At 47.3% G+C, this 27812-nt stretch overlaps 2 protein-coding genes across 4 annotated transcripts in view; one reads left to right on the top strand and one right to left on the bottom strand.

Annotated features, from left to right (window-relative positions):
- Positions 1 to 1505: 1505 nt before the first annotated feature.
- On the top strand, positions 1506 to 21725 carry COPG2 (COPI coat complex subunit gamma 2). Of its 3 annotated transcripts, none has more exons than XM_035332475.1 (24): positions 1506 to 1607; positions 2953 to 3005; positions 3653 to 3733; positions 4467 to 4538; positions 5602 to 5681; positions 6581 to 6656; positions 7065 to 7157; positions 8305 to 8391; positions 9429 to 9586; positions 10328 to 10461; positions 11177 to 11244; positions 11889 to 12077; positions 12920 to 13015; positions 13376 to 13619; positions 14568 to 14643; positions 15515 to 15618; positions 16414 to 16539; positions 17403 to 17465; positions 17589 to 17728; positions 18041 to 18212; positions 19152 to 19249; positions 19603 to 19741; positions 20150 to 20248; positions 21212 to 21725. In XM_035332475.1, the coding sequence occupies exons 1-24, from the start codon at positions 1571 to 1573 to the stop codon at positions 21340 to 21342; spliced, it is 2616 nt and encodes an 871-aa protein (XP_035188366.1). In that variant the 5' UTR covers positions 1506 to 1570; the 3' UTR covers positions 21343 to 21725. The 3 variants fall into 3 exon arrangements, with proteins under 3 accessions (XP_035188366.1, XP_035188369.1, XP_035188376.1); XM_035332478.1 differs by having other exon boundaries at positions 1539 to 1629; XM_035332485.1 differs by lacking the exon at positions 1506 to 1607 and adding an exon at positions 1646 to 1801.
- An 820-nt stretch (positions 21726 to 22545) lies between these two features.
- MEST overlaps positions 22546 to 27812 on the bottom strand; it is a 5734-nt gene continuing 467 nt past the window's right edge. The window contains exons 2-12 of the mRNA XM_035332494.1: positions 27430 to 27584; positions 27233 to 27312; positions 27061 to 27138; positions 26610 to 26746; positions 26217 to 26275; positions 25907 to 25947; positions 25731 to 25801; positions 25176 to 25277; positions 23718 to 23794; positions 23306 to 23369; positions 22546 to 22844 (exon numbers count right to left, since the gene is read on the bottom strand). Of these exons, the coding sequence (XP_035188385.1) occupies positions 22727 to 22844; positions 23306 to 23369; positions 23718 to 23794; positions 25176 to 25277; positions 25731 to 25801; positions 25907 to 25947; positions 26217 to 26275; positions 26610 to 26746; positions 27061 to 27138; positions 27233 to 27312; positions 27430 to 27583 (981 nt within the window). The 5' untranslated portion in view covers position 27584 and the 3' untranslated portion in view covers positions 22546 to 22726. The remainder of the gene's footprint in view (positions 22845 to 23305; positions 23370 to 23717; positions 23795 to 25175; positions 25278 to 25730; positions 25802 to 25906; positions 25948 to 26216; positions 26276 to 26609; positions 26747 to 27060; positions 27139 to 27232; positions 27313 to 27429; positions 27585 to 27812) is intronic.

The raw sequence follows: 27812 nt of genomic DNA, 5'->3' as shown, positions 1-27812 counted from the left end.
GAACACCCCCAGGGATGGTGACTCCACCACCTCCCTGAAAAGATAGGTAATTTATTAACGTGACAGATATAAGATTCAGAATTGCCTTTAATAAATTCACTTACTGCAGTGATTGAGCTCGAGTTAATAGTTTGGCTCTGTAGTTATCAATGTTTTCCCAGGTAACATCTGACAGAGTTGCAGGCAAGAATCTTACCAAAGAGGCATCCCTGCTTGGAAAGGAGAGAGGTACTGACCTGCTGACCTGCCCAGTAATTGGAGTTCTTGTCCTCAGAATAGAGGTTTCTGAATACCAGATTTATATTTTTGGTGAGGTGGGACTAAGTCATTTATGGTGTGCCAATGGGCTCTCAACAAGACTTGTTTGGTCAAGAAGAAAAGATGAGGAGGTGGTGAGGCCAACATTCAGTACAGAGACAGGTTGCTTTCCAGCTCTACTTGAAACATCATCAGAATATGGAGACATCGCTTAATTGCTGCAGAGGGATCGCTTAATTGCTGTAGTTGCTAGGCCTATTTTTCAGCTGCAAACCTCTAACATCTGTCCTGTCCTTTGGTGAGACGAACGAGATGTACATGTTAATCCTGTCTGTTAACAAGGTGTGTATGTTAATTCCTGTCTGTTAATTAACTCACATTCCCGGTCAAGGCCAGTCTCAGCAATTTTCTGCTGATTTTGGTATTTTGACACCAAAAAGCCTGGCCATATTCCACACCCTCTCTGCCCTTGTCCAGAGCCACCATGTCACCCCCATGCCTGGTGGCAATGGATCCTAAAATGGATGATGGCCACCAAAATGTTTGGTGGCACTTGGCACCTAAGAAACCCCTCTGTTGCCTCAAACGTTGGCCATTGCTGTCGGGAATGGTGCCATGAAAGGGGGGATCCTAATTTCTGGTAGTTTTTGTTTGTTTGTTTGTTTGTGTTTTTTGTTTGTTTGGTTGGTTGGTTTTTGACTCCATCACCTCCCTGAACAACCCCTTCCAATGCCTGACCGCTCTTTGTGAGAAGAAATGTCTCCTCATTTCCAACCAGGAGGGAGGCCATTTGCGCCACATCTTTCAGGAAGCCCTTGCAGAGGCATTAATGATTTATGACCACTCCATTTTTAGCTTTATTATTTTTAGAAGGGACGGGGCAGAAGGGATCAGTGCACAGGGTGAAGCAAGGGCATGCTGAGACAGCTGCTGAAACACCTCAGGCAACTCCAAGCCCCTTTATTAGAGTATCTGGCTAAAATGTGTGTTCGTTATTTTGTTAAGGGGCTCAGATATTTGTTTATTTATTTATTTATTTATTGGTCTATCGGTCAGTCGGGGGGGGGTCCCAAACCCCCTCACAAAATGGTGCCGCGTCTCCTTTAAGACTGGGGGGGGGGAGAAGCGAGGAGCTCAGTCCCTGCCCCGACCCCTCCGCAGCAGGGAGGGGGCGTGGCTTGGAGCGACGGACGGTTCTGAATGGCTTAGAGCTTTGAGTGGCAGCTCCGTGAGCCAATCAGATTGCAGGCTTGGGGGCGGCTGGGGGAGAGGGGGCGGGAGCCTCCGCTGAGGCGGTGGCGGCGGCGGCGCCATGTTGAAGAAGGCGGACAAGAAGGACGAGGAGCCCGGTCCGGCGGGGCGGCAGCGGGGGTGGGCGGCGGGTCCTTGAGGGAGCGGCTCTGAGGAGTTCCGGAGCCGTGCGAGCTGAGAGGATTGGGTTTCTCCGTGCCGCCGTTATCGGCTTTTCTCTCACCGGGTCCCAGCCTCTGCCTGGCTGCGGCCGTTCGGGGGCTCGGGGGGCCGCGGTCGGGCACCTCAGGCGGTGAGGAGTCCCTGAGGCGCAGGTTGGAGTTCGGGGGGCAGGGAGCGGCTGGTGCTGCCCTGAGGCTGCCCCGTTACAGGCCCCGAGCTGTGAGCGGTGGGGTCGGATCTCATCCTGGTCCCGGTTTCCCTCTGCTGGGGGTGTGAGTGCTGAGGGGCGGGGAATTAAACGTTAAAAAGTGTTTATGGGAGGAAAAGAATCAAGAGCAGGGTTTGAGGGGGTCTGTGTGTATGCAGCAGGGGTTCTGAGGGGTGTTTTTGCTGTCAATGTGCTGCCCGCAGAGAAGTGCCACCTCCAAGAAGTGCCATCAGAGCAAAGAGTTAGCTCAGAGTTAAATGTCAGTGCTCTTCAGAAATCTCAAAGAGAAGATGGTCCCTCTTAACCACCTCTGAAACTAAAGACTTACCTCCGCTTTCTAGCAGAGATTCAAACTATATTAGATACTAGAGTTGTCATAGCTGCTTCTCCAAACGGGGCGCAGGAGTTGAAATAGACAAGAGATGGATTTGAGCCTCGTGCCATGTCCCATCCCGTTGGGCATCCATTGTCTCCCTCTCACCCCAAATATTTCTGAAGTCCTCCTGCAGATTTGCCTTTTAGCCTCTAGGTAACTTCCCAAACCCTGAATCAGGGTGGTTAAAAGGTCGAGAAGTTACAGCATGGAGCTAAGTCTTGGATCTGTGGTTTTTTGATGTGCTGTAGCCAGGCCAATTATGGAGTTTGCTGAATGGCCCTGCTTACTGGTGCACTTGCCCTTTGGCTCCCAAGCAGCAGCCTCATCTTGCTGTGTTTGGTTCTCTCTGTGCCTGAAGGAATAAAGTAAGGGGACTAGGAAGAAAAAGAACAAATAGCTTTGTATAAAGGGACTGTTATTAACTACTTTACTAGTTAATACTTTTCTCCCTCGCCCTCCAGCTACGTTTAAAGCCTGTCACCCATTTTTACCTGTACCTCTGAATATACAACCTAAGGAGGTAGATTCACAGCTGTTGATGGGGAAAATTGAGTTATTCAAAGAGGAATGTCCCTGTAGCATCGAGGTGTTTTTGTAAAGTTTAGGAGCTGTTCCTGCACGAATGGTTCTGTTGCTTTTATTGGTGGTGTTTGCATTGGATGTGTTTCTTTAACCGAGAGTCTTTCTTGTTGTCCAGGTAGTGGCTCTAATCCTTTCCAGCATTTGGAGAAGAGCGCTGTGCTGCAGGAGGTATGAACAGTGACTTAACCCTTTCTGATCGGGAGTTGTTAGCAGCTTGAGAAGGAATTACAGTGCAACTGGCAGGCAATGTGAACAGTGAAGTTTGGATAGCTGATTTAAAATCAGAGTTAATTAAACAGTGTGAGTCTTTTTCATGTGGCAATTAGAGCTTTCTGAAGAGATGCCCTGCCTGGTTTCCTATTCTCATTCAATATATTCTGTTATGGGTCTTCCTGTTTCTCTTTGTGTTCCCCGAAGTGATGAGGTGAATGTGTGGTTAAATAACAGATTTTTGGGGTACAGACAGCAACAAGAAGGAACTTAATTTCAATTTTCTGTTCCCACAGGTTAGTGCTTAGCAATGTTTGGGCTACAGATGCTAAGGAAAGAACAGAGTTGAAATTTTCTAGGCTATGCTTCTATTTTAAATTATTTTGTTAGTACCAAATAGTAAATTGAGTCGTTGTCTCTTGTTGAGACGCAAGAGACAGCCACACTTGAACTGGACACCAAAATATGTTAATTGGGACACATTTTAGAATAATAGTGAAGTTATAAGATGCTCGTTTGAAAGCAAATGGCTTTAATTTTTATGATAAGGACAAATTGTTAGTGTTGGATGATAGCGTAATACAGTATTTGTGCTACGTTTGCAGGCGCGTATCTTTAATGAGACCCCCATAAACCCACGAAGATGCCTGCACATACTTACCAAGATCCTTTACTTGCTGAACCAGGTAATGATCATTTCTTGCCAGCCAGAGTGCGTGTTCCTAAGGCTAATTTCTGATAACTTTCATTGTGAAAGAAGTTTTATAACTCCTGTCAGACTCAGGAGGTAGGAATTAAGAAATAGAGTGCTTCTGCTGTAGCATTATGCCCCCTTTTCTGACTAAGGTGAGGTATGTGTATGTCCCTGAAGCTTTTAAATCTTTTTGCCAAGTGCGAGCTGCTGTTTGGTTGTGTTCACTGTCGTTGAGCAATTAAGATTCATTTGTGGTTGCCTGCCTAAAGTAGGAATAACTGAGTTAAGAGAACAAGGTGTCATTTTGTTTGTGGGGAAATTGGAAGTGTGGTAAGGAAAGGAATTTTACGCTGGGTAACCACAAAAGTTTCCTGCTTGCGTGGCCTGAGCCAGGTGGTATTTGACACAGGATTACTGCTGGTTGGGATGACCTGTGCTGCTCAATCTTCATTGGCACCAGTTGTCTTCGAAAGGTGCCTCTTAAGCAAGGGCATCCGTGCACAGCTGTGGGTGGCGCTCACTGAAGCCAAGTGGGTAACAGTGCTGGTGTTGGCCTTACTCTCTGGGAAGTGAGGTGAGGGAGGGACCGCTCCTCACGTGAGAAGAAGTCTTGGAAAAAAAGATTGTTGGGATGTGAGTAGGTGTTGGAGGTGTAGGGACTAAGGTGGAGGCTACTGGATAATGATAGGACTTTCTTCCTCTCATTTCTCATACTCTCTTTTCAGGGTGAACACTTTGGAACCACTGAAGCCACGGAAGCTTTTTTTGCAATGACTAGATTGTTTCAGTCTAATGATGTAAGTGCCTGGTGTTTAACGCTTTCTGCCTCTCTGGTTTGGGCTGCGCTTGCAGTAATTACAAAGCAGTTGAGTGCTGGGCTGCGGGAGGAGGGTGAGGTGAGCAAACCACTTGCTGAAGGCAATTCACGGTTGGGAAACAAATGACTGAAATGACTGCAGTAACACACAGCTCCTTCTGCAGGTTGCTTTTGGTGGTTTATTTTGAATTCCTGTTGTAAAGAATGTGAATAATGACAGGTTTAGTATACAAATCAGTATAATGTTTGTTAAGCTTGCAAATAATCGGCAGCTCTCAAAACAAAAATTAAAAAGTTGCTTGTAGCTCAGGTGGTTCTATTCCCTAATGGTTTGCTGTATTTGTTAATCGGCATGCAACAGAGGCCTGACAACATCCTGAAAATGTTGGATTAAACTTTGGATTTTGCCCAATGTAAAGTCCTTTTCTGATCTCTTCTGCAGAGGGCGTAGAACTTAGCAGAACATGCTTCACGGGTTGGATTTCGTTCACCTTGGTTAGAATGAGCTAGAACTTCAGTTTTGGGGAGATTTGTCTGAAGAGAGTCCTGTGTGTAACTGTCAAAAGATAGAATGAAAATTTTGGAAGCACAGCGTGTTTTGTGACCTCTCTCATATCCATATCATAGAAAGATTATTTTTAAATGCAAAAAAGTCATTTGCTTTCAAAGAATTAAGATGTGAGTGCTCTTTGCATATCTCTGTTTTGCTTTTGCAATAAAAGAGGAAGTTTTAAAGCATTTGGCTGATAACTTTGAGGTTTCTGCCTGTAGATTTGGTTTGCCACTTCACTCAAACAACACACAGATTTTTCTTTCCGTTAGTCCTATCATTTTGTAAGACATCTCTTAGTTGTTTCCTGATTTTTTTTGATAGTAGGAGGTAAGAGCAGCATCCAGTTTTCCGTCAGGGTTTTACTTCTGTGCTTATGACTTTGTATGGACGTGGGGAAGAGGTTGAACCGTGTCTGGTTTACTTTTAAATCTTGTAGGGAGTGTTCATTCATACTTGCCTGGGAGTTTAATGGTTTTCTGCAATTTCACAGCAAACCCTCAGAAGAATGTGTTACCTTACAATCAAAGAGATGGCCAATATTTCTGAGGATGTCATCATTGTCACAAGCAGGTACGTTTTCTGCAGTTACCCCATCAGAGCTCTGAAACAAGTAGCTACATCTTGACATGTTTGCTTTAGCCACTAGGGTTTTTTGTAACTGTGCAAGGATACAGCAAGGGAAAACAAGTAGTTCCACTCTACATGTGAAGTGTTAATTTCTTCCCCATGTTGTTATGCTTTCCTTACAAAAACAAACAAACAAAAACCTTCTATACACTCTATTAATCGGTTGTTGCTTTTTTTGTGTCTTCTTCATGGTCTGAACTTCTGGGTAGACCTGTGCGGTGTCAAGAGTTGGACTTGATGATCCTTAAGGGTCCCTTCCAACTCAGGATATTCTATGATTCTATGATTCTTTTTTCTTCTACCTTATTGGTGTCGATGTTTTTGCTTTGCTTGATGTTTTGAAGCTGATTTGTTCTGCTTGTTTGCCTGATGTTTTGAACCTGTGCTTTCTGTTTCACTTTGCTGTGAGAAACAGAAAACAGAGCAAAACGCAGTTCGTTCCAGCACTCACCTATCAACTTTTATTGCTACAGAGTAGACATGACAGTTGTTGTGAGAACAAATTCCAGAGATAGAGGTTTTGCTAAGAGAATTTATTTTCGTTTACTGAAGCTGTTCAGCAAACAAAGCTTAATGAGGTAGAAAGAAGAATGGCTGTGCTAAATAAACCGGCTCAACGGCAGAGCAGTTTTATGGGCTACGTATCTTTGTAATGCTCTGTATTTCTATAGAATCCGATGTTAATCATTTTCAAATAGCTAATTATTAAGTTGTTTCTGGCCAATGCCGTACCTTAGCAGTTACATGGTAACAGCTTGAAGGGTAGGTAAATGAGATGAGCGGAGTGGTGCAAAAGGACTTGAGACACTAAAGAAGTGTTAACAGGCTCTCTTTGATTTCAGTTTGACCAAAGACATGACAGGGAAGGAAGATGTTTACCGAGGCCCAGCCATCAGAGCACTGTGCAGGATCACTGATGTAAGTACAAAACGCTTCAGTTGGAGAGATTAAAAGCATATTTAAAATCAGATTAACTATTCTGTAGCAGGGTGCTTTCTTAGAGTAGAAAGGGAACTTCCACTTCAGGGAGGACTGCTCTGAAGCCCTGTGCTGATCTGAAGGCTCTGGAGCTGTGGCGCTGTAAAGACCGAGTTAAAAATCGGGAGCTTTGGAGTTCTGGTTTCTACTCTGAGACTGCCTTGCTGTAGGCTTTGTGTCACTGAATCTTCAGGAGTGCGCACTGTTACCTCCCTTGTGTTTTTAAAATTAGGTGAAGCATTTTTCTGAGGGCTTTTTGAACATGTTGCACATTTGTTTTTGTCTTAGAGTTTATACTTTACCTCCAGGGGTTGAGCATCAAAGCTTTTTCTCCCCCTCTTCTCACAGGGTACAATGTTACAAGCCATCGAGAGATACATGAAGCAAGCCATTGTGGACAAAGTCCCTAGTGTGTCTAGTTCTGCGCTGGTGTCTTCCTTAGTAAGTACAACAGTAAATTGTTGTAAATCTGTGCCTTGTGTTGTGGCTGGGAAGGCTCATCTGCTGCATGTGCAGCTTTGCTTGGCCTTTGTTTTGTTCTTCCTTCATCTCCCTTTCCTTTGATAGGGCTTCTCTTTGTCTTCTCGCTGGAAAATAGACATAAACAGCAGCAATAGAGACTACGTGAGACAAAGGAAACTCCATCTCCTTCCTTAAACTTCTCTTGCTTTAAAGTACTTTGATTGTATTGCTCGAGCACAAAGTGCTTGGTCATCTCTGCATGTAGTTAATGTAGAACATTGATTTGTTTGGGGAGGGACTTGTCTGTCTTCTCAAACGTCAGGCATGCTGATGGCCATAAAAGTGCTTATCACTTTGCTGAGAGTAAGTTAAAGCAACCTGCTCCGTGTTGGGGAAGAATTCGCAATGCTCTTTCAGTCATCTGTGAGTTATGCAACAGAAAGGAAAAGCAGCCTGCTTTGTGCTGTGCAAAAGCCACATCATTGAAATTGCTGCCCTGATACAACTGCAATCCAAGATTATTTTTGCTAATATCTAGTAGGAGGGCCAGGTGAAGAAGTTCGCTGTTTATTTTCTCTCCATTGTTTACAATAAATGGCTGGAAAATACCTCGTTAGTTAAATATTTTTATGAAGGGGGGGAAAATACAAGTGAAAGCATGATAGTCTGAGATGCAAGAAAAACAGTGACTTACAGGTGTGTAGGATAACAAGACGGGTTGCACATACAAATAAATAAAAAACAGGAGCTAAGAAGTGCAGATGGTAGGGCTTGTGCAAGACCCTGAGGGTGCAAGTGAGGCTCTATTAATACTGACAACTGAAGTGTTCCTCCTGAACTAGCAGCAGGTAGATGGATTGTCCTGGGTTTGTCATCTGTCTGGCTTGAACATAAACAAAATCTCTCCGTTACTTCTAGCTTTATTGAAACAGGTGTCCTGTTATGTAATTTGGGAGTTATTGTACGTGTCCTAAATGCATATCTGGGAGTTGTTCTTTGTTACCAGTAGTACGCAGTAAAGCAATAGATGGTCCTGAAGTAGTGAAACTGAAAAACAAGGCTCGTGGTACTTCACGGTGCTTCTGCTGTCAGCTTGTTTGCAGTCTCAATTTGTGGCTTCTTCCAGCACATGATGAAGATCAGTTACGATGTAGTCAAACGGTGGATCAACGAGGCTCAAGAAGCAGCTTCTAGTGACAACATTATGGTACAGGTATGTTTCGGGGGGCTGCCCCAGAAAGTTGTAAACATGCTACAGGGTTTTAATGGCATTCTGGAAGTTATTATAACAGCTTTAGAAAAAGGAACTGGTATTCATTTTTCCTTATTCTTTTAAAAACAATGGTTCTGTTTTGAGGGAAATGATTCCACAGTTTCAAAAACCATGAATTTCTCCACAATCCCAGTGCAAGACAATTAATAAGTGGCTCTTCAGTGCAGCCTTCTGCCCTTCCCCTGCAAGTCTTTTGATAGCTGGAATGCTACAGATAGGTTTCACGAGTAGGTATTGCAGAAGAAGGGCTTTGAATCTGAGTTTTCACAAATCTCACTGCTTTCCAGAATACCAGTAGCTTTTGTCTTGGCCTTCATAAAATTCACCAATTATTGCAGGACCACAGGGAATAGCCCAGATATCTATGATAGCCGTATTAGCAAAATCTTTGTATAAATATTCCAAACAGTTATGGAAATGACAGTATTTGTTTACGACTAACAATCAGAAACAAATCTACAAAACCAGCTTTGTTTGTGCCCCATTAGCAGCTTCATTAAGCTTTGCTGTGAATCAGTCTGATGGAAAACAAAACAAAAACACCACAAGCAATTGGGAATGTTCCTTTGTACTTGAGACATAAATGCCTCAAGGATTTTTATATGGTCAGCTGTGATTTGAAGGGCTTGGGGTACCCTAGATACTAAGTATACTAGAAAAGCAAGTGCTACTATTTATGATAGTTAAGCTGACGCCTTAGTTCTGGTGTTTAATGGGGGGAAAGTGAAGTAAACTAACTTCGTGACTCCTTTGATCTTTAAAAATGTGTTGAGGCTTTCTTGAGGGTAGACAGGAAAGGAAGTATGGCAGGTCTTTGTTATTTGTCAGGAAACTCAGATCATTTGAGGTTAAAAGGTACTTCTGCTAGGAAACAGCAGTTTGAAGACACAGAAGAGGGCTGATAATCTGTCTTTTCCAACTGCATTATGAATTTAACATCTTCATGTGTTCTTGTGCATCTGTTTCTGATCTAACAGTACCACGCCCTGGGGCTGCTCTATCACCTTAGAAAAAATGATCGCCTGGCGGTTACCAAAATGCTGAACAAGTTCACCAAGTCTGGGCTGAAATCCCAGTTTGCGTACTGCATGCTGATCCGAATTGCAAGCAAACTACTGAAGGAATCTGAAGAGGGGTGAGTAAGAAGCAAGGTGTGAATTACAAAATTAATTGTTGTTTGAGGTAAATAGTAGCTAGGAAACTTGCTTTTTAAAATTATTTATGTGTTTATTAAGTCTGTGGAAGTCTACACACAGAACTGTAGTGTTAAAGATGAAGCGCAGGTAAAAGCAGAATGCTTTTCTAGCATTCTGCTAGAAAAGCAGAATGCTAGACTGAACTGAGCAGCAGTCTTTCTGATAGTCATGTGGTGAGTTTTGTGTGTGTTTTTGTTTTGGCACCACACCAGAACTCACCTGACAGTATGATTAAAACTGCAGAATAATCTCTGGAGGGGAGGAGTGTTCTGTACTTTGCCTACTTACTTGTCTTTCAAACTCAGTAAGGTTCTATCTATATTACGGTGATAAAAACAAAAGGAACTCTATTCTGATCGCATACTAGCAGAGGAATTATCTGAGAAATTAATCTCCTGATGAGTTTTTTTATCAGTGAAAATTTTTGTTAGTGGTGCGTGATACATGATTAACCATAAAGTATATATTTATAGAGTGCAGGAGTTCTGGATTGTAGAAGATAAGTTAAAAAAGAATAGAAAAGTAGTAAATAGGAAATAAATTGCTCATGTATGAGTTGGGCAGCATCAGAAAAATGAGACCCAGGGCATTAACTGTGCTTTCAGTCAAGTTCTCAGAAATGCAGCATTAATGGTTGCGTGTAGTTCAGCATTACAACGTGGAATATCATCTCTTTGTAGACATGAAAGTCCACTCTTCGACTTCATCGAGAGCTGTCTGCGGAATAAGCACGAAATGGTTATTTATGAAGCTGCTTCTGCAATCATCCACCTGCCAAACTGCACAGCGAGGGAGCTGGCACCTGCTGTTTCAGGTTGGTCCAAGAGTCCTGTGTACTGTTGACATGGCTGAAAGAAAGGAGGGTAAAACAATATAAAGACAGTACAGCGTAACTGGAGTACTGGACTCAAAACCTAAATTTTCTGAATGTTCCTGGATTTAGGGGGCTTCTGGATGGGAAACAATCCCTTTTTCTTCTTCATCCAGAGCTTTGCAGAAGGGACAGGAGAGGTGGCGCAAGGTGATGCTTGCCCTTTTCCAGCTGCAGGAAGGGAAGGTAGAAGAGAACTTGGACAGAGGAAATAGCAAAGATGTGTCACTAACTGCTATACAGACAGCCTGTTATTGTTATAAGATGAAAAACAAGCTTTTTTTTTTTTTAAAAAAAATAATGCTGTTGATCTTTATTAGCTAGAAATCTGAAACTAGAAATCAGTTTATTAATAGAGCTGCATGAATGCTTAGCATGCCATCCACATAGTTGAATGTGGATACCTCAGACTTCCTCCTCCACTCCCTTTCTTTGAAAGAGACCATGTTTGGTTTTCTCTTGCGGTGATTTCTGACTCTGCTATTTGCACCTCTCAATATCAAAGTGCTGGCACAAGGCATCTTCCCTTCCCTCATCTGGTATGGGCGTAAGGGCTCTCTTCTTCTGGAGGGGCAGTACTGGGAGCCAGTTTTTGTTAAGCAGTCTCTTCTCTGTAATGTTCTGTCGTCACTTACTTCTCTTGATTCTTTATTTTCAGTGCTGCAGCTTTTCTGCAGTTCTCCCAAACCTGTCTTGAGATACGCAGCTGTACGGACCCTTAATAAAGTGAGTGCTTCCAAGATCTTCTAAACAAGCATAAGTCTCTGAGCATCAGAGGAAGCCAGACTTCAGTGCCTAATGGTGTGTTACCTAAACCAGCAACTGCTTGTGTGATTACTGTATTCCAAAATACTGTGTTGGAGGATTGGCTTTTCTGTGCCAAATTTCATGGGGTGACAGAAATCTTTTCCTCACTGAAGCTCTGTTTGCTCATTTCTAGACCACAGGGCTGTAACAAGCTGTAGCTGGATAACTTGTGAGCTCTCTGCTGTATAAGGAAGCAGAGCCCTGGATATTTAATGCTGTGAGAAGTGTGGATAGGGTGTATGAGAAGGAAATTACCTTCTGGTTTTGGAGCAGCATGCTACAACAGAAGTAGAGGAAGATGTGGGTCGCATTGTGTGACTGACAAACCCATGAGCTGTAACTTTGTTAGAGGAGTTCACTTCAAAAACCGACAGAAAAATACAAACCCAAATAAAAATGCATTAATTGCATCATGCCAGCAGCGCATGACATAGGTTTAGTTGCAGTCCTTGTGGAACAGAGCAGTGCTTGAAAAAACAAGGATTTGATACTTGCTCCACTGAAAGCTTTGAACTGCAGGATGGCGCTGCTCTCATGTAACTTTGAAATCGTTTCCTTTACAGGTGGCCATGAAGCATCCGTCTGCAGTCACTGCTTGCAACCTGGACCTGGAAAACCTCATCACAGACTCCAACCGCAGTATTGCTACCCTCGCCATCACCACCCTGCTCAAGACAGGGAGTGAGAGCAGTGTAGACAGGCTCATGAAACAGATCTCTTCCTTCGTGTCAGAAATATCAGATGAGTTTAAGGTGTGGCATTGGAGGCCTCTCCTCTTTCCAGCTGCAGGTTTTTCTCCCATTCTTGTTTTTATGAAGCTTTTCCCACTTTTGAATCCTTCAGTGACAGTCTAACAGAGCAAAGCCAACTTGAAATTCAGGTGTGGTTCTGCATTTTCCAACTATCAAAATATACTTTTCCATTTCCTCTCTCCACTCTGAAAAAGGATAAACATCATTTGGTAGATTCCTGGCTCCTGTGCAGTTTCCTATACAACTTTGTACCGTCTTCTGGTTGCCTCTGGAGAAGGATTTTAATTGTTCTAATCGAGTCTGTATGACTTCAGTCTGATAGTTAAGGAAGCTTAACGTTCACACTAATAATTTGTTAAGTTTAATTGCTGTAAATTCAGGTGATAATGTGGTTAAGGATGGTTGTTGATCTGTACCTGTCCCTTTTATGTGCCTTGAGGAGCACAGCATGCCTGCAAAGTCCACATCCACTATTGTTCAGTGCTCTTAACTTTCTCTCTTTATGAACCAAGTTTTAGGTAGCTTTGAAATTGCAAAGAGCTTTAGGGACACGGTGTAACTAGTTATATTAGAATTAGGTCAGGATCCTCACTTGGCAGAGGGAGGGCTGGGCCTTTAGATTGCCATACAACATCTGAATACAGCCCCTCGATCGGAGCCAGGTCTTGCAGCCTGCTAGCATAGAGCTATTAGCAATCCATGCTGAGAGTCCACCACCAGATTTTATCCTTCCTGTACAAGAATGCAATCTGTCAAAGTGACAGTTTGAGATAGGGAGAAGCCTGTACTCTTCTTGGAAAAGCAAACGCATGTGCCTAACATCCTCCTCTGTTGTTTTGCAGGTAGTGGTAGTGCAGGCCATCAGTGCTTTGTGCCAGAAATACCCTCGGAAACACAGCGTCATGATGACCTTCCTCTCCAATATGCTCAGGGACGATGTAGGTTTGAACCGTTCCGTGTAGTTCTGGGCAGGGAGCTCTGGTGGTGTGAAGGGTCTCTTGCCTTACAAGACCTCGTCTATCTTGCGGGTCGTGCCTGTCTGAAATCTGCTTCTGAATTCGAGCTGGTACATTAAAAAACAATCTGAAGAAATTCTCAGATGTTCCTGTCCTGGCCGATGGGAACTGGGAAGACCCTATTAGATTACCCAGCCTGTCTCCTCTTCTCTCTTAGCGTACAAATGTTTTGTTTTGTTTTCCTCAATGGAAAGAATTAATTGAAGCATGAGGAGAACTGCGTATAGCACCACAGTCCGAGCTCTGCCTGCTGGGTGAGTGTCCTTGCTTTGCTCTTCCCAGGGTGGTTTCGAGTACAAGCGAGCCATTGTGGACTGTATAATCAGCATCATCGAGGAGAATCCCGAGAGTAAGGAATCTGGCCTGGCTCACCTCTGCGAGTTCATCGAAGACTGTGAACATACCGTCCTAGCCACAAAGATCCTGCACCTGCTGGGGAAAGAGGGGCCGAGGACTCCGTCCCCATCCAAGTACATCCGCTTCATATTCAACAGGGTGGTGCTGGAGAACGAGGCTGTGAGGGCTGGTGAGTTGAGCTAAAAGGCTGGCCTGCTGTCTGACTTCTGCCCCTCATCTGTTTGCATGGAAATCTCCTGTGCGCAAGATGAGGATTCCTCAAAAAAAAAGCTTGTTGCAGACCGATGCTTCCTTCCTACAGGGCCTCAACAACAAACCTTTTAGAGTGTGCCCTCTTTTATGGCAGTTTGGGCTTAGTTTTGGGGAGGTATTGGCCTCAGCTCGATCTCCAGCATGCTGGAGGAGGAAGCCCTGCTGGGAGGGAGGAAGGAAAATGAGCTGACAAATACGGTACGGTCTTGGCATTTGGTTTTTGATGACAGCTCTTCTGGTCACCATTTCCTAACTTGTCACCTGGGAACACATGGAGAGCATCCCTCTGAGACCATACTCTGTACAGATATTTCATCATATAGCTTCTTTTTTTAACTTTTAAGGCCATAAAGACTGAACTTCTGTACTGAGCTTTCTGCTTGCATATGTGGAATTTCTCAAAGGCAAAGCTGAGCTGAAACGAGAGTGGTTTGGCCAGGCTGCCTTAGGTGGTTGCTGAGGAGTTTCACCTCCTTGCAAAGTTGCTGGCCACCACTGGAAGCATCTGTACGTGAAAAACAAAGATAGCCGAGAGTGTGAGCCACCGCTGAGGATAGAGGGGCCAAAGACTGAAACAAGCTGCGGAGCTTGACCTAACCTCATCTGGCAGAGGATTCTCTTGCAACAGGGTTGCAGGGTGGCCAAGCTGGCCTTGGCCTGTTAGTCCCTAATATTAAACTATTTCCTTTTGAAAGTACAGAAATAGTTTAATCTTTCCATATCTTTAAAGAGTTTATGGTATGGAAGTGACAGCCTTTGTAACTGGAACTTCAGGACAGCAGTAGCACAGTGCTGAGTCTGCTGTGTGAAAATCTGTGTGGGTGTAGTGCTCGCACCTCTGATGCCTCCCTGTTATCTCTTCCAGCTGCTGTAAGCGCGTTGGCAAAGTTTGGTGCCCAGAATGAGAGTCTTCTTCCAAGCATCTTGGTGCTTTTGCAGAGGTGAGTGGGTCTGACTGTGCTGTGTACGGGCTGAGTGTTGGTGACACTGGGTGCTTTGCTCCACAAAGAAGCAAGTTAGACCAAGCCAGAAAGTGTGCTGGGTCTGCTGAGCAGGTGGCTGCCTTCCTTCCTGGCTCGTGGGAACACGATGACTGTACGTGAATGAAGGATGTGATGGATCACAAAATCATCTGACAGTTAATCTCATGTGAGAATATTCCTTAGTGAGTAATAAATCTACACTGATTTAGTAAATGTGCGTTTTTGCATCCCTTTGAAGCAAGAAAATTAGACTTCCACGTTACTCATAAATAGTAAAGTGTCTGTGGTTGGTCTCAGGTGTTCCAGTTCCACAGGTTTGTGTGTGTTGTACTAAGACCACTTCCTAAGTTGTCTATTCCATAAATGTCACATTCTTTGTTTGTATAGCACCATAGTGTACAGAAACCCAGGCTATGACTGACTTCTGTGGTGAAAGAAATAATTCAAATTGTGAAATGCTTCAGGCAAAAGGCAACCTCAGCGTAGGTGCAAGCAAAGAACTGCTGTGACGAGTGACTGGAGCAAAGTGGAATCAAAAAACAGAATGAGTTGCCAGGAGGGGGAGAGGATCTCTTTTTATAAGGCACCTGCTGTAATTGGAAGAATTAGGTGGATATTTGAGCACGTGGACGTTTTTTCAGTCTGAAATAGAAAGCAGCTTTAACGTGATGATTTTTGTAATCATCTTTTTTTTTTTTTTAATCCCAAATCCATCAGGAGAGCTCAGACTATCACTGCAGTAGCAAGTCCAGCCTGGTCAGTGCCGTTTGTAGCTCAGCTTACAATGTCCTGAGCAAGCTGACTTCTGTCCTTTTGTTCCCCAAACCAGGTGTATGATGGACAGCGACGACGAAGTTCGGGACAGAGCAACGTTCTACTTGAATGTACTTCAGCAGAGACAGATAGCCCTGAATGCTGCTTATATTTTTAATGGTCAGTGGTAGAAAGAAATGTATGCACGCCTGAAGCCTGAGCTGTTATTTCACATTCTGTGTTATGGGTGGGTTTAGTTGCTGCAAGAATCGTTTTCCATGATGCATCTGGGGTAACTTGGGTCAGAATAACCAGAAGAAATGGAGCCATGGGTTTCTCCTGGCACTAGTGCTTTCCTCAAAGGATTTGTGTCAACTGAGAATGGCAGACTTAGCAAAATACGGGAGGGAGCCTCTTCCTTCACTTGAGACAAGTTTTTTAACCTTTGCACCATCTTCTCCGTCACAAAATGGGGATGACGCATCTTGTTGTGAGGGCTGGTTATAAAAATGTGTTAGAGATTATGCAGCAAAATATTTAACGATTAAGAACATTGCAGTATGACTTATCTTGAGTGAACTGTTGTGACTCCAATACGCTCTGGAATGGCAGCTTAGTCTCTGTCATCTTCAGAGCAGCTTTTTTATTCTGTGCAGTGTCTTGAAGTACTTCACACGTGTGCATGTAAACAAGTGTCTGTATGTGTTTACTGAGAAGTGAAAGTACTTCCATCAGCTTTTTAGTAACCAAAGTCCAAACTGTATCTATTTAGCTGTAAACTCCAGATTCCATGCAAGAGTATTACTCTGCAGCCTGAGCTACAGAGGAGAGCTTTTAAAATAATGTTCCTTACTTGATCTCAAGAGGGATGGAAATGAAACGCTGATAAGTTTTTTCAGACCCTGGCACCTTGTTGATTCTGGGGCAGGTTCAGTATTAAAACTGAAACCTTCTGCCTGTGTTTCTGCTTTGCAGGGTTGACCGTCTCTGTTCCCGGAATGGAGAAAGCCCTGCACCAATATACACTGGAGCCTTCTGACAAACCTTTTGATATGAGAACAGTTCCACTGGCTACTGCACCAATCTTTGAACAGAAAGCAGGTAACACTCGGGCTTCCTTTAAAGAGGAGAGACTCTAAGTGTTGGTGTTGCCGTAATGATACTTGATGTCTGTAAACTTGGCTGCTGCCCACGCAGGAGGGTCAGGCCAAGACAGAGGTGACTCAGCTGAATGCCTCACAGTTTAATGTCACAGGCTTTGTGTGGGTAAGCCTACCTGATCTTCACAGAGGAAAAACAGAACCTCTTCCAAAGAAATAGGGGTTGGCAAGATTACATTATTCATTCAGCTAATCTCGTTATCAGAGGGAAGTTTGTACATCATCAGAATTAATGTGTTTGTAGATGTTTGAAAAAGGTGCATTCCAGAAGCACTAAGTCACTTCACTGGTTTTCTTCCATGGTCTTAAACAATTCTTGCATCTTGACCTTGCACAAGCTTTCTGGGAAAGATTTTATTCCCCTTTCTCATTTTTCCTTCCTGTCCGTTAGATACGGGAGATAGGAGCTGCATTAATTTCGAATTACACGAGCTCCGTGTTCTCACGCGGAGTAAATGAGCTAATGCTTTCTGAGAAATGGCAGCTTGTCTTATAAATTGCTGTTCTCATACATCATGGCAGTGGTCATGTATACTGAAGCTGGAGCAGTCACGCAGTCAGCGTGGTGAGCTTTTTGCTGGCTGTTCCAGACTAAAGAGCACTTCCTTCATCGTGACTCAAACGTCTCTCCTCATTACAATCCAGTATTGCCCAGCAGAAAATACTCTAGAGTGTGCGAGGAAGTGTAAGGAGCAGGATGTGTGAAATGCTGCAGGTTAATGGATTTTTAGTGGAGCTATAAAGGCATTTAAAACCCCGCGTCGTGGAATTGACAGCACGATGTCTTTGCTTTTCTCATCACAGAGATTGCCTTAGTGACCAGCAAGCCTGAGAAAGTTGCTCCTTCCCGTCAGGATATATTCCAAGGTAGGAGAGGAGATCAGTGGGTGTCCGGTGCTTCAAGTAGGGGGAGGATTGCTACAGATGAGGTGGGAGCAACGAGCAAGCCTGTCACTGAGTGTCTGTCATCGCCTTTTCCTTTCTGTGCAGAGCAACTGGCAGCCATTCCAGAGTTCAAGAGCTTGGGTCCGTTATTCAAGTCTTCAGAACCGGTGCAGCTCACAGAAGCAGAAACAGAGTACTTTGTCCGTTGTATTAAACACGTGTTCACAAATCACATTGTTTTCCAGGTAAGGGAAATGTAAAACCCCTGTGAGGGTGCAGCAGGGGTCAGCTGTTAGTGAGGCCAGGGTGTAGTATAAACAGCATTGCCACTGTACCCTGGAGAAGACAGCTTTCTTCTTAAGGGAGTTGCACAGCAAAGTTAAGAGGGGCGTGTGTTGCCTCAAAAATGATCAAAAAGAGGGTTGTAACCCCCCATCCATCCACTAGAGAACTCTGGTAAAATCAGAGAGAAGCTGTTCAGTGAGACTGACTTGGGAAGAACTTGATCGGAAATGTTTCTCGTGTGCTCGCGTCCTCTTCAATTTATTCTTCTGCAGTTTGATTGCACAAACACGTTAAACGATCAGCTGTTAGAGAGAGTCACTGTGCAGATGGAGCCGTCGGACGCTTACGATGTGATCTGTTGCATCCCAGCACCCAGCCTGCCCTACAACCAGCCAGGCATGTGTTACACCCTCGTGCAGATGCCCCAGGATGATCCCACGGCAGGTAACGATTGCGAGGGAATAAATAAATTGCGAGGAAAAGAAAGGTTTTTGAGAACAGGTGTTAGAACGTTCAGGGTGTGGGATTTGGTGAGTGCTTACTGAGATTCTAGTGCTTTTTTTCTCACGTGTCTTACTTGCTGGTTTTTATGCAGGACCTGTGTTTGTGCAGAGTAGTGTGCGTGCTTTTTAACTAATCGTTGGTATTGGGTGATTAAAAAGGAGATGGTAATGAGGACTGGAGAGCACGCAGGTAATAGAGGAAACTGAACCTATTAGCTTGAGTCAATGAAAGCTGAAAACGTGGATGCTCAGTAGCATTCAGGAACAGACTGTCAAAAGAAATATGCGAGTGGAGACAAGTGATTGGTGGCTTGGGCCTTTGCAAATTCAGCTCATGCAAATTTTCTTCTCTAGAGAATTAGAAACTACTGTGAAATTTAGGAGAGAGCGATTTTCTGGTGCATAAAACTTCTTTTTTAATTTATTCACACGCAAAAGAAACGAAACTACTGGATTTGGAGTTGATTTAGCATGACTCAGCTTATCAGTGAGGTGGATTCCCTGGTTAACGCTTTAACCAGAGAAGATCAGAACCGGCCTGAATTCCCTGAAGTGTGGATTTGGATCGTAATCCACTTGTGAGAAATCCTTGCAGGGTTTCTGCTCATGGATGGTGCTGACCGATTGCAGCACAGCACCCTGCAAGTCACTGGGCCTGTGCCTTGGCATACTCCTCCCTCCTCTGAGATCCTCTTTTGGTCTTCATCTTGGAGTCTGGGGGAAATCTTACATGAAGCTGAAACGTGTTCTGACCACTGCTGTGTCTGTATCTCCTGGGAAAGAGCTAACTTATTTTCTTCTCGTTCCTTTTTGGGAAGCAAGGGCTCAGGCAGAACAAACTGCACTACTAACCTGTAAGGGCTTTCCTTTTCCTCCCCAGTTGCTTGTACTTTCAGCTGCACGATGAAGTTCACCGTTCGGGACTGTGACCCAAACACAGGAGTGCCAGAAGAAGATGGCTACGATGATGAATACGTGGTGAGTTCAAGACTTTTTCTTTTCTCCTGTCACTAATTCTGGCCATTGGGCTGACAGTTTCCTTCCAGACCTGAAGCCAGCAGGAGAAAACGGGGGGTCTGCCTGAAACACTTCCAAAATACCAGAGCTTGTGACTGATTAGATCCTTACCAAAACTATGCTTCTGCCAAAAGTTCATTTAACTTTACTGCCCTCAACTTCCCTACTTTTTAGCATATTATTATTATACATTTCTCCTGAAATTAGAGCCAGGCATGCCGGAGTTGTCTTGGCAAAACGCTGCTGTCCCTCTGTCTAAGATTAGGTTCCTTTCTGTAACTGGCAGCTGAAACTCTCCCTTGCTTTTCTGTCAGTTGGAAGATTTGGAGGTGACAGTGGGTGATCACATCCAGAAGGTTTTAAAGCCGAACTTCGCAGCTGCGTGGGAAGAAGTGGGAGATGACTTTGAGAAAGAAGAAACCTTTGCGCTGAGTTCAATTAAAACCCTCGATGGTGAGATGATCTCTCATTTATTGGTGACCCACGTAGTAATCCTGGTAAATCAGCCTTGCTGGGGAAATAATTAGCGTGGGAGGAGGAGGAGGAGGAGGATTTGGTGCCTTCTAATGTGACATTGTCCCAGTGACGAGGGCTTGTGTTGCAGTTTGGGATTGTAGTGAGCAGAAGCTTGGCAGAACTGTCATGCTGAGGCTTGTTGAAGGGAAGGGCGCGTTCCTAGGCTAAGACAGCAGAAAGGACATCACACGTTAGCTGCGTTGGTGAGGCAGCAACCGAGATCATGAATGAAAAATGATTAAACCATGTGGATGCTTAGAGAACATTCTCTGACTGAGAACCAGTTCTCACAGAAAGCTTGGCACCAACCTGGAGCTACCTTTCTTCTCCAATCTCTCAATGCAGAAGCTGTCAATAACATCATCAAGTTCTTGGGCATGCAGCCCTGCGAGCGATCAGATAAAGTGCCAGAGAACAAAAATTCTCACACGCTCTACTTAGCTGGTACGTATTCACGCTGCTGAGCTCGGTGTTTTCCTGTCCCCATACAGACACAGTTTTAGTAAATGCAGGGAAACGGGTTTGGGGATTCTGCTCTCGTAGAGTTTTGCTCTGTAAAAAGCTGGGAGCTGAATGAAGCTGGTGCTCATTTTGCAGCCAGCTGCTTTGGGTGCACTCAGGCTAGGCTCTGTGCCTCAGCACGGAGGCATTCTGCCTGCAGGAACAGCAGCAAAGCCTTCCAGAGAAGACACCTAACTCAGTTCCTTGCCAGTTGCTATTTTGGAAGTGGAGTCCTATGACCATTTTGTTTTCAGATTCCTGCCTATAAAGACTCATCCTAAACTAGCCTGCAGTACCCACAGCTTTTTATTTGCTGACTGTGGTCCAGGCTGATGCTTCTGGGCAATCCCTGGAAGCTGAGAACTCCACAAAACCTTCATGCAGTTGTTACACTGTGATGAACGTGGCATATAACGGTCCGGCTGTAGGGCTCGATCTGTTTCAGGCACAGAATTGATAACTCCAGGTCTGTTTTCATAGTAGTGGAAACAGGAGCACCGCTTCCAAGCCCTCTGGGATAAACCTAGGACTGGTCTTCCTTCACGGCACGGGCACTGAGCCAACGGGCTGTGCCTCCACAGCACAACTGCGGTGTGCTGCCTTCCCAAACTAGAAGTGAGCTTCAGCTTCCTGGTTTCTGCTCGTTTAAATCTGCCCAGCCCTCCAGCAACTCATACTGACTCCAGATGTCTAATTAAGGCAGTATCTGTTAATCTGTTACCTTTGGGATAGCTTTTTTTGGTCAGTTCACCCTCCCTGCAGCTGGCCACAGCCTGTATCTGCCTCGCATTCACCAGGCTGGTTGCTCCTGGGTTAGAACTACATCACTTACTGAGCCCCTCATAACAGAAACCTCTCAAATGTTTGAGTGGTTTATTTTTTATATATTTTTTTTCTGTCCCTCAGGTGTATACAGAGGTGGTTGCGACATGCTGGTAAGGTCAAGGCTCGCGCTAGGAGACGGTGTGACCATGCAGGTGACAGTGAGGAGCAAGGAAGAAACACCCGTCGATGTCATCCTGGCTTGTGTGGGCTGAGCCTTCCGGCGCCCCAGCTGTGGTGGAAACATCCCTTGAAACACCAGTTGGGCGTTCCCCAGCTGTCACGCAGCCCGTCTTTCTGCATGTAGTTTTTATTCCTCGATTTGGTAAATATTTTGTATGATGTTACAGTAGTGGCTGGCTGGTACTGAGCCTCTCCCGTGTCCTCTCCTCCCTTGACACTTACACATTCCTGTCTAACTTATTGCATCTCTGGCCACTTGCGGTAGAGCAGGGAAAAGAGAAGAAGAGGTAGGTGGTGAGAAAACAAAACTGGATTTTTGTCAAAAACTAATTTTTATTAACAGAAAATAAGCACTGGTCCAAGTGGTGGAATTCATATGAACTACTGTTAATAAAATAGAAAACTCTTGTTCTAATTCTGACTGCTTCCATGTCTTCAGTTCAGAAAAATCAGTCCATTGGGGGCTGTTCACTCAGCAGAAGCCCCTTATCCTAAAAGTATGCTAATAAATTTAAAACAAAGCAGTTAAAAAACACCCCAAACCTGCAGCAAATACCCTCTTTTGAAGATTTTGCGTGAAATAGAGGAGACAAAAATCAATGCATAGAGAAATCAAACTTCAGCCACAAAGGTTTTTCCCTTTCTGCTCTGGCCTAACGCTTCTCTGAGCCTTGTGTCAGGTAACACTACAAAACAGTGCAGCTTTTTCGGGCTTAAAGCTGTCAAAGATCGGGAAGAAAAAGGAGGAAGAAGGACCTGGCTGTGACTTCCTTGTGAGGGGAGCTCTGCCACGCATCTCCCTGGAGATGAACTGGCATTTATGTCCTTACCAAGTCAGCGGGAGGAAGGAATGCTGCTTTAATGCTGCTTTGAACACTTCTCCCAGCTCCCTGTGGCAAAAAAAATAGCTCAGAAAAACACCTTGGCTTTTGTGAGGGCCAGTATTGCTCTAGCGACCAGGCACAAGTTTGCCCCGTAGCACCGCTTCCTACAGCCAAGCTTTGAGGAAGCTCCCAAGCCCTTCTCAGGGGCAACTAACTCAAAGAAGGATGTCTCTTCTCTTAGGAACGTGCTCCTGGCTGCCTGGGGCAAGCAGCAAAGCCTCCCCCTGAAGGCAGGAAGGACTCTTGGAGTGACATAACTCGTGTTATGCTTCCCCTCGGCTGTCCTTGCTCTTCCCCGAGCCCTCCTGGCCAGCCAAGAAGCGAGGTAGTTGGCATCCTTTAACTCTTAGGCTGATGATTTTGTCCATGCCTGCCCCCAGGCTCGTCTTTTGCGCTGCTCAAAGGATTTAAGACGCAGCAGTTTGGCAGCCAAAGCTTGGGTCGCTAGTGCAAATTATTGATCTGGAGATTAAAAAAATCAGTTTCTTCCTGCCCCTGAAGCCTGACTCCTAAACAGAGAGCGAGCAGCAGCTCAGAAGGAGTTGATGAAGCTCAGATAGGCGTTCAGGAAGCCCGATGGATCCTCCAGCTGCGGGTAGTGGCTGATGTGGTCGTCCAGCACAGACACCGTGGACGTGGGAAGCACTTTCCTGGGGGAGAAACACGGCAAGGCTTTAGCACAGCAACCACAGCAGGCTCAGCCTGTGGCCAGCTGCTGCTGGTGAGAGGGACAGGGCCCTCCTGCAAACCTGTAACGTGGTTTTAACACAAAATAAAACCCCAGCAACCTGTAAGAACTACATCTGGCCTCTGCTCCACGTGCTTGGGCCTTAATTCAGGTCCACTGAAGGAAAAGATCAACTCAACCACTAAATCTTAACTCTCTGATGTGGTTTTCAAATGCGTGATTGCTGCAACTGAGAGCTGGGACTTTGATGCCTAAAACTGGGGAACGATTTCTAAACTTCTGAACTGCCTGGCTGTGTAGGTTACAGGTGGGGAGAAAAACCAGCCCGGATGGAAAGGGAGCTGAGGGAAGAGTCTGAGACGAAATCCCCCTCGAAACGAAACCACAGCTGCGTGCTGCCACTCTGTGGTGGTGGCGTCTTACTTGTACAGCTGAAGAAACTCCGGGTGCGGATTCACGGGGTCCAGGGGCCCGTAGATTAAATGCACTGCAAGAAAGCAGCACAAACAGAATTTTTATTATCTTTAAGAACATCCCAAAGCAGTCCAGGGAGGCTTGTTGCAGTCACAACCCCCAGCAGGGAGCTCGGGGAACTTCCAGCAGGGCACCAAGCCCCTAGCCCAGCTCAGCACACGAGGGGTGTGCAAACCAGAAGCCCTAAGGGCTTTTGCTCAGCCCCCCTCTGCAAGCACCAAAGCCTTCCTTGAGCTTTTCCTTAAGCTCTTCCTCATGAGAGGCTCCCACAAGGAGTGAAAGGAGCCAGCACCTGCAGGAGACGGGCACGATTCCCCACATCCCCCCTCCCCGAAACCAAAGAAAACCAAATCCTACTCACGGGGGACAGAGGTGGCCATCAGAGCCCCAACCCAGCGGTCTCTGTGCTTCTTTCTCTGGTTGATGTACTGCAAAATACTGAAGGGAAGCCCGTCGTTGTAACGCTGCTGTTGCCGCAAGGTGCCTGCGCAGCCCAGAGCTTGCTCTCGCAGCGATGCTCAGGGCACCCTGCACCCGTGTCAGCCTCCCGGGAGCAGCAGCAGCAGCAGCAACAACAAAAAAACAGCTTTCTGGTCAGCTCCCAGCTTGGCAAACTGCCTCCTCTGTTATTTCAGCAGATAAAAGGGCAGGTGAGATCGGGGCGCTGGCTCCGAGCCCTGCCAGCCCCATGCCCTACGGAGTCCAGGCCAGAGTCCTGCCTCCCGGCTGGGGCTGACCCGAGATCGCTGGGGAAGGGGGAACCAGCCCCGTAGGCCGGGTCTGGGAGGTTGAAGGATGGGGTTTGTATCCTCCCCACATCAGGTGGAAGCAAATTTGGGGCCCCAGCTCCCAGATAAATGCCACGGGGTTGTTATAGGAGGGGAGCGGCTCCATCCTAGCAGCGCAGCACAGCTGTGAGTGAGCGCCAACGGGTTACTTAGAGAATCCTACAATCATTAAGGTTGGAAGAGCCCTCCAAGATCATCTGGTCCAACCATCCCCCTACCAAAGTCACCACTGAACCATGTCCCCAAGCACCACATCCAACCTCTCCTTGAGCACCCCCAGGGACAGTGACTCCACCACCTCCCTGGGCAACCCGTCCCAACGCCTGCCTGCTCCTTCTGAGCAGAAATGTCTCCTCATTTCCCACCTGAACCTCCCCTGGCACAACTCGAGGCCATTCCCTCTGGTCCTATCACTGGTTACCTGTGAGCAGAGGCTGACCCCCAGCTCCCCACCCCCTCCTTTCAGGCAGTCGTAGAGAGCAATGAGGTCTCCCCTGAGCCTCTTCTTCCCCAGACCAAACACCCCCAGTTCCCTCAGCCGCCCCTCACAGGACTTGTGCTCCAGGCCCTTCTCCAGCTTCACAGCCCTGCTCTGGGCACGCTCCAGGGCCTCCATGTCCTTCTGGTGCTGATGGGCCCAAAGCTGAACACAGCACTCGAGGTGCAACCTCAGCAGAGCAGAGCACAGGGGGCCGATCACCTCCCTGCTCCTGCTGGCCACACTATTCCTGCTACAAGCCAGGATGCCCTTGGCCTTGTTGGCCACCTGGGCACACTGCTGGCTCGTGTTTAGACAAGCATCCACCAGCATCCCCGAGAGCCTCGCTGTCCCGCCACGCAACGTGTCACCCCCCCGTCCCATTCCCAGCTGCTCCTCCATCACACCCTACATCTTTTTTTGGGGTTAAGTGACCCCAAAGCCCAAGAAAAGCACCTGGAGGCTCCGAGCATCCCATGCCCGGACCTCCGACAAGCTCTGAGGCACGCTGCTGGCGTCGAACCGAAGATCTCCCACGGCACTCCCAGCTCACCTGTCAACCACGAGATGGCCGTCGTTGGTCCTCACCGCCGTCCACATGTCCCAGTACTCCGCCTGCGAGGGCTGCGTGTAGGGCCCGAAGACGGCCCCAAGCCTGAGGAGGGTCCGGGGCAGGAGGGCAGCAGCCCCGTTAGCGCGTGGCTCGGGCCTGAACCCAAGGCAGAGACGTGCCGAGCGCTCCCAACCCTCTGCCATGAAACCCTTGGGAGACGCAAGTCATCCCCCAAAGGCACCCCAAAGGCATCAAAGAGGGGTCGTAAAAGCTGGTGAAGTTATTTATTTGGTCGTGTATTGTAGGTAGAGTGGTTTAGGGTTTTTGTTGCCCCCGTAGCGTGGGAGAGGAGGACTCCAGGGCACGGAGGAAAGCCACGTGGTTTATTATTAAACGCTCTGCCAACCCAACGGGAACAGCTCACAGGACTGAGGTCACTCGGATTTGGGGCAAACCTCTACTGGGACGGAGCCTGGGGATCCCTCCCCTGCCAAATTCCTGCCTTCTTTCCCTCCCTGCCCATCCCACCCCCTGTGGCACGGCGCCCCATCTCACCCTCTGGAGAAGAAGAAGAAGTTCATCAGCCGCGTGATGACGGGGGACAGCAGGCCCCCATCCTTGAGGACCTGGGGCAGAAGGAGAAAGCAGGTGGGCATCGCTCTCGGCATTGGCCAGGAGGGCGAATCCTGCCCCTCTGGAGTGCTTTTTCCCCTGCAGGGGCAGCTGCTCACCTTCTGGATGAGCCGGGGGCGGTGAGTCTCGGGGAAAATGCCTGGAAATATTTGGGAGAACAGAGCTGTGAGGGCACAGTCCCTCCTCTTCCTTTCCCCTCAGCAATCTCGGTGAAAACACAGGTATATACACCTAGAATTAACCTTGTTTGGTTCAATCCTTCGTTAATTCCCCTTGTCGGGATTATGTGCAGCGTTAGAGAAAGAGGGCAGGCACGTAACCCCCCCCAGAGCCTGGCTGACGGGGTCCAAGCCCCCAAGACCATCCGTGTCACCTCTCTCCGAACGATGCCACCCGGGCAAGCCTCACCTCCGTTGGATAAGCAGAGGCTCTTGATCAAGATGCTCCCAGTTCTGTTGTGCTCGTACCTGGGGACAGAGGAGGAGGTGGTGACGCGTGGCTACAACCCCTCCTGGCAGGCCCAGGTAGCGGTGTCACACCATCGCCGCTCTCCCGCCGTCCCCAGCTCGATACGAAGGAGTTTGGGAAGGGATTTAAACACCCCAGAGGCTGGGATCGGATGGACGGGATCCTCAGATCACCCACCCTGGATGTGCCTCAGGATGAGGCCCAACAAACCCCCCCAGCCTTCGTTTCAGCTGCAGGAGGAGAAGGCCCGGCACCAAGTCCTGGCACCCCTGATGGGAACGGGCTGCTTGGGGACACCGTGGGCTCCTTGGGGACACCGTGGGCCTCAGTGACCTGTGGAGAAGCTCCTGGGCGACCGTATCACCGTAGTCGTGGGACAGGAGGTTGATCCTCTGGCGGTGGAGGCCGAGGTGCCGCACCAGCCCCTCGACGATGCTCGCTTGCTCGAAGATGGAGTAGCGGTGGGGCCGCTGCCAAGCAAAGCAGGGCCGCCGTGAGGGCCTGGCCCCTCAAAAAAAACAAACAAACAAAAAAAAAACAACCCAAAATCCTCCAAAATCAAGCCCCCTGGGGCTCAGGACAGCGGTTTGTGATCTGTCCCACAGCATTTGGGGAGTGTGGGCCAGAGACCCCCAGAGGGGTCCCCACGCGCTTTGGAGGCACCTCAAAGCCGGGAGGGGGGGAACTTCCTCGACCCCCTCCTGCCCCTAAAACATCCCGCTGTTTTTTAGGAGGGGGTTTGGGATGTGAAGAGAAATAAGCTCCCCCTTGCCCTGATACTCACAGGCTTGTCACTGAAGCCGAACCCGACGAAATCCAGGGCGACCACCCGGCAAAAGCGCTGCGTCAGCCCCTCCCAGATCTGCGGGGAGGAGAAAAACGCCCCAAAAACGCAAAGTTCCCCCCGAAAGTTCTGCCGCAGGGGGAGGAAGCCCGCGTCCCCGAGCCCCTCTCACCTTGCTCCAGTCGTAGCTGGAGGTGGGGAAGCCGTGCAGGAGGACGACCACGTCGGAGCTGCCCACGGCGCCCGCTGAATCTGAGGGGGAAACAGGGGCACGGGGCATGGCACCCCCCCCCCCCCAAAAAAAAAGAGGTTTTTAGCCCAAATATCTCCCGTTTTCCCCCAAAAGGGGCCGTGGGGAGGGGTGGGCACCTCTGTAGAAGATGCTGCGGTCCTTGTAGGTGAAGAAGGCCCCGGAGGCGCGCCAGGAGAGCAGCGCGGGGGAGAGCCGGGGGGGCGGGAGGTGCAGGTAGATGGCCAGGAGGGGGACGCTGAGCAGCCCCAGCTGCACCCAGCACTCCTTCATCCTGCGGGGGGGCGGCGTGTGGGCCCTCACCCCATAACCTCCTCACCCCGTAACCCCCGTCCCCACAAGCCCTCTGAACCCCCCACAGCCGCCCCATAACCCCCCCATACCCTCCTTACGCCCCCCATATCCCCATAACTCTCCCCATATTTCCCCATAACCCCCCCAAAGCTCCATACCCCCATTACCCCCCACGCCCCCATACCCTCCCATGTGCCTATAGCCCCCC

The sequence above is a fragment of the Oxyura jamaicensis genome, chromosome 1 (genome assembly GCF_011077185.1).
Source record: "Oxyura jamaicensis isolate SHBP4307 breed ruddy duck chromosome 1, BPBGC_Ojam_1.0, whole genome shotgun sequence".
Lineage (NCBI taxonomy): Eukaryota > Metazoa > Chordata > Aves > Anseriformes > Anatidae > Oxyura > Oxyura jamaicensis.
The sequence above is the reverse complement of the archived record's forward strand: the minus strand, read 5'-3'. Positions and strand labels throughout refer to the sequence as shown.

Coding starts and splice junctions, on each gene's coding strand:
- COPG2 (XM_035332475.1), top strand. CDS start 1,571: ATGTTGAAGAAGGCGGACAAGAAGGACGAGGAGCCCG. Junction 4,539..5,601: donor GATTGTTTCAGTCTAATGAT/GTAAGTGCCTGG, acceptor GCAATTTCACAG/CAAACCCTCAGAAGAATGTG. Junction 8,392..9,428: donor GTGACAACATTATGGTACAG/GTATGTTTCGGG, acceptor CTGATCTAACAG/TACCACGCCCTGGGGCTGCT.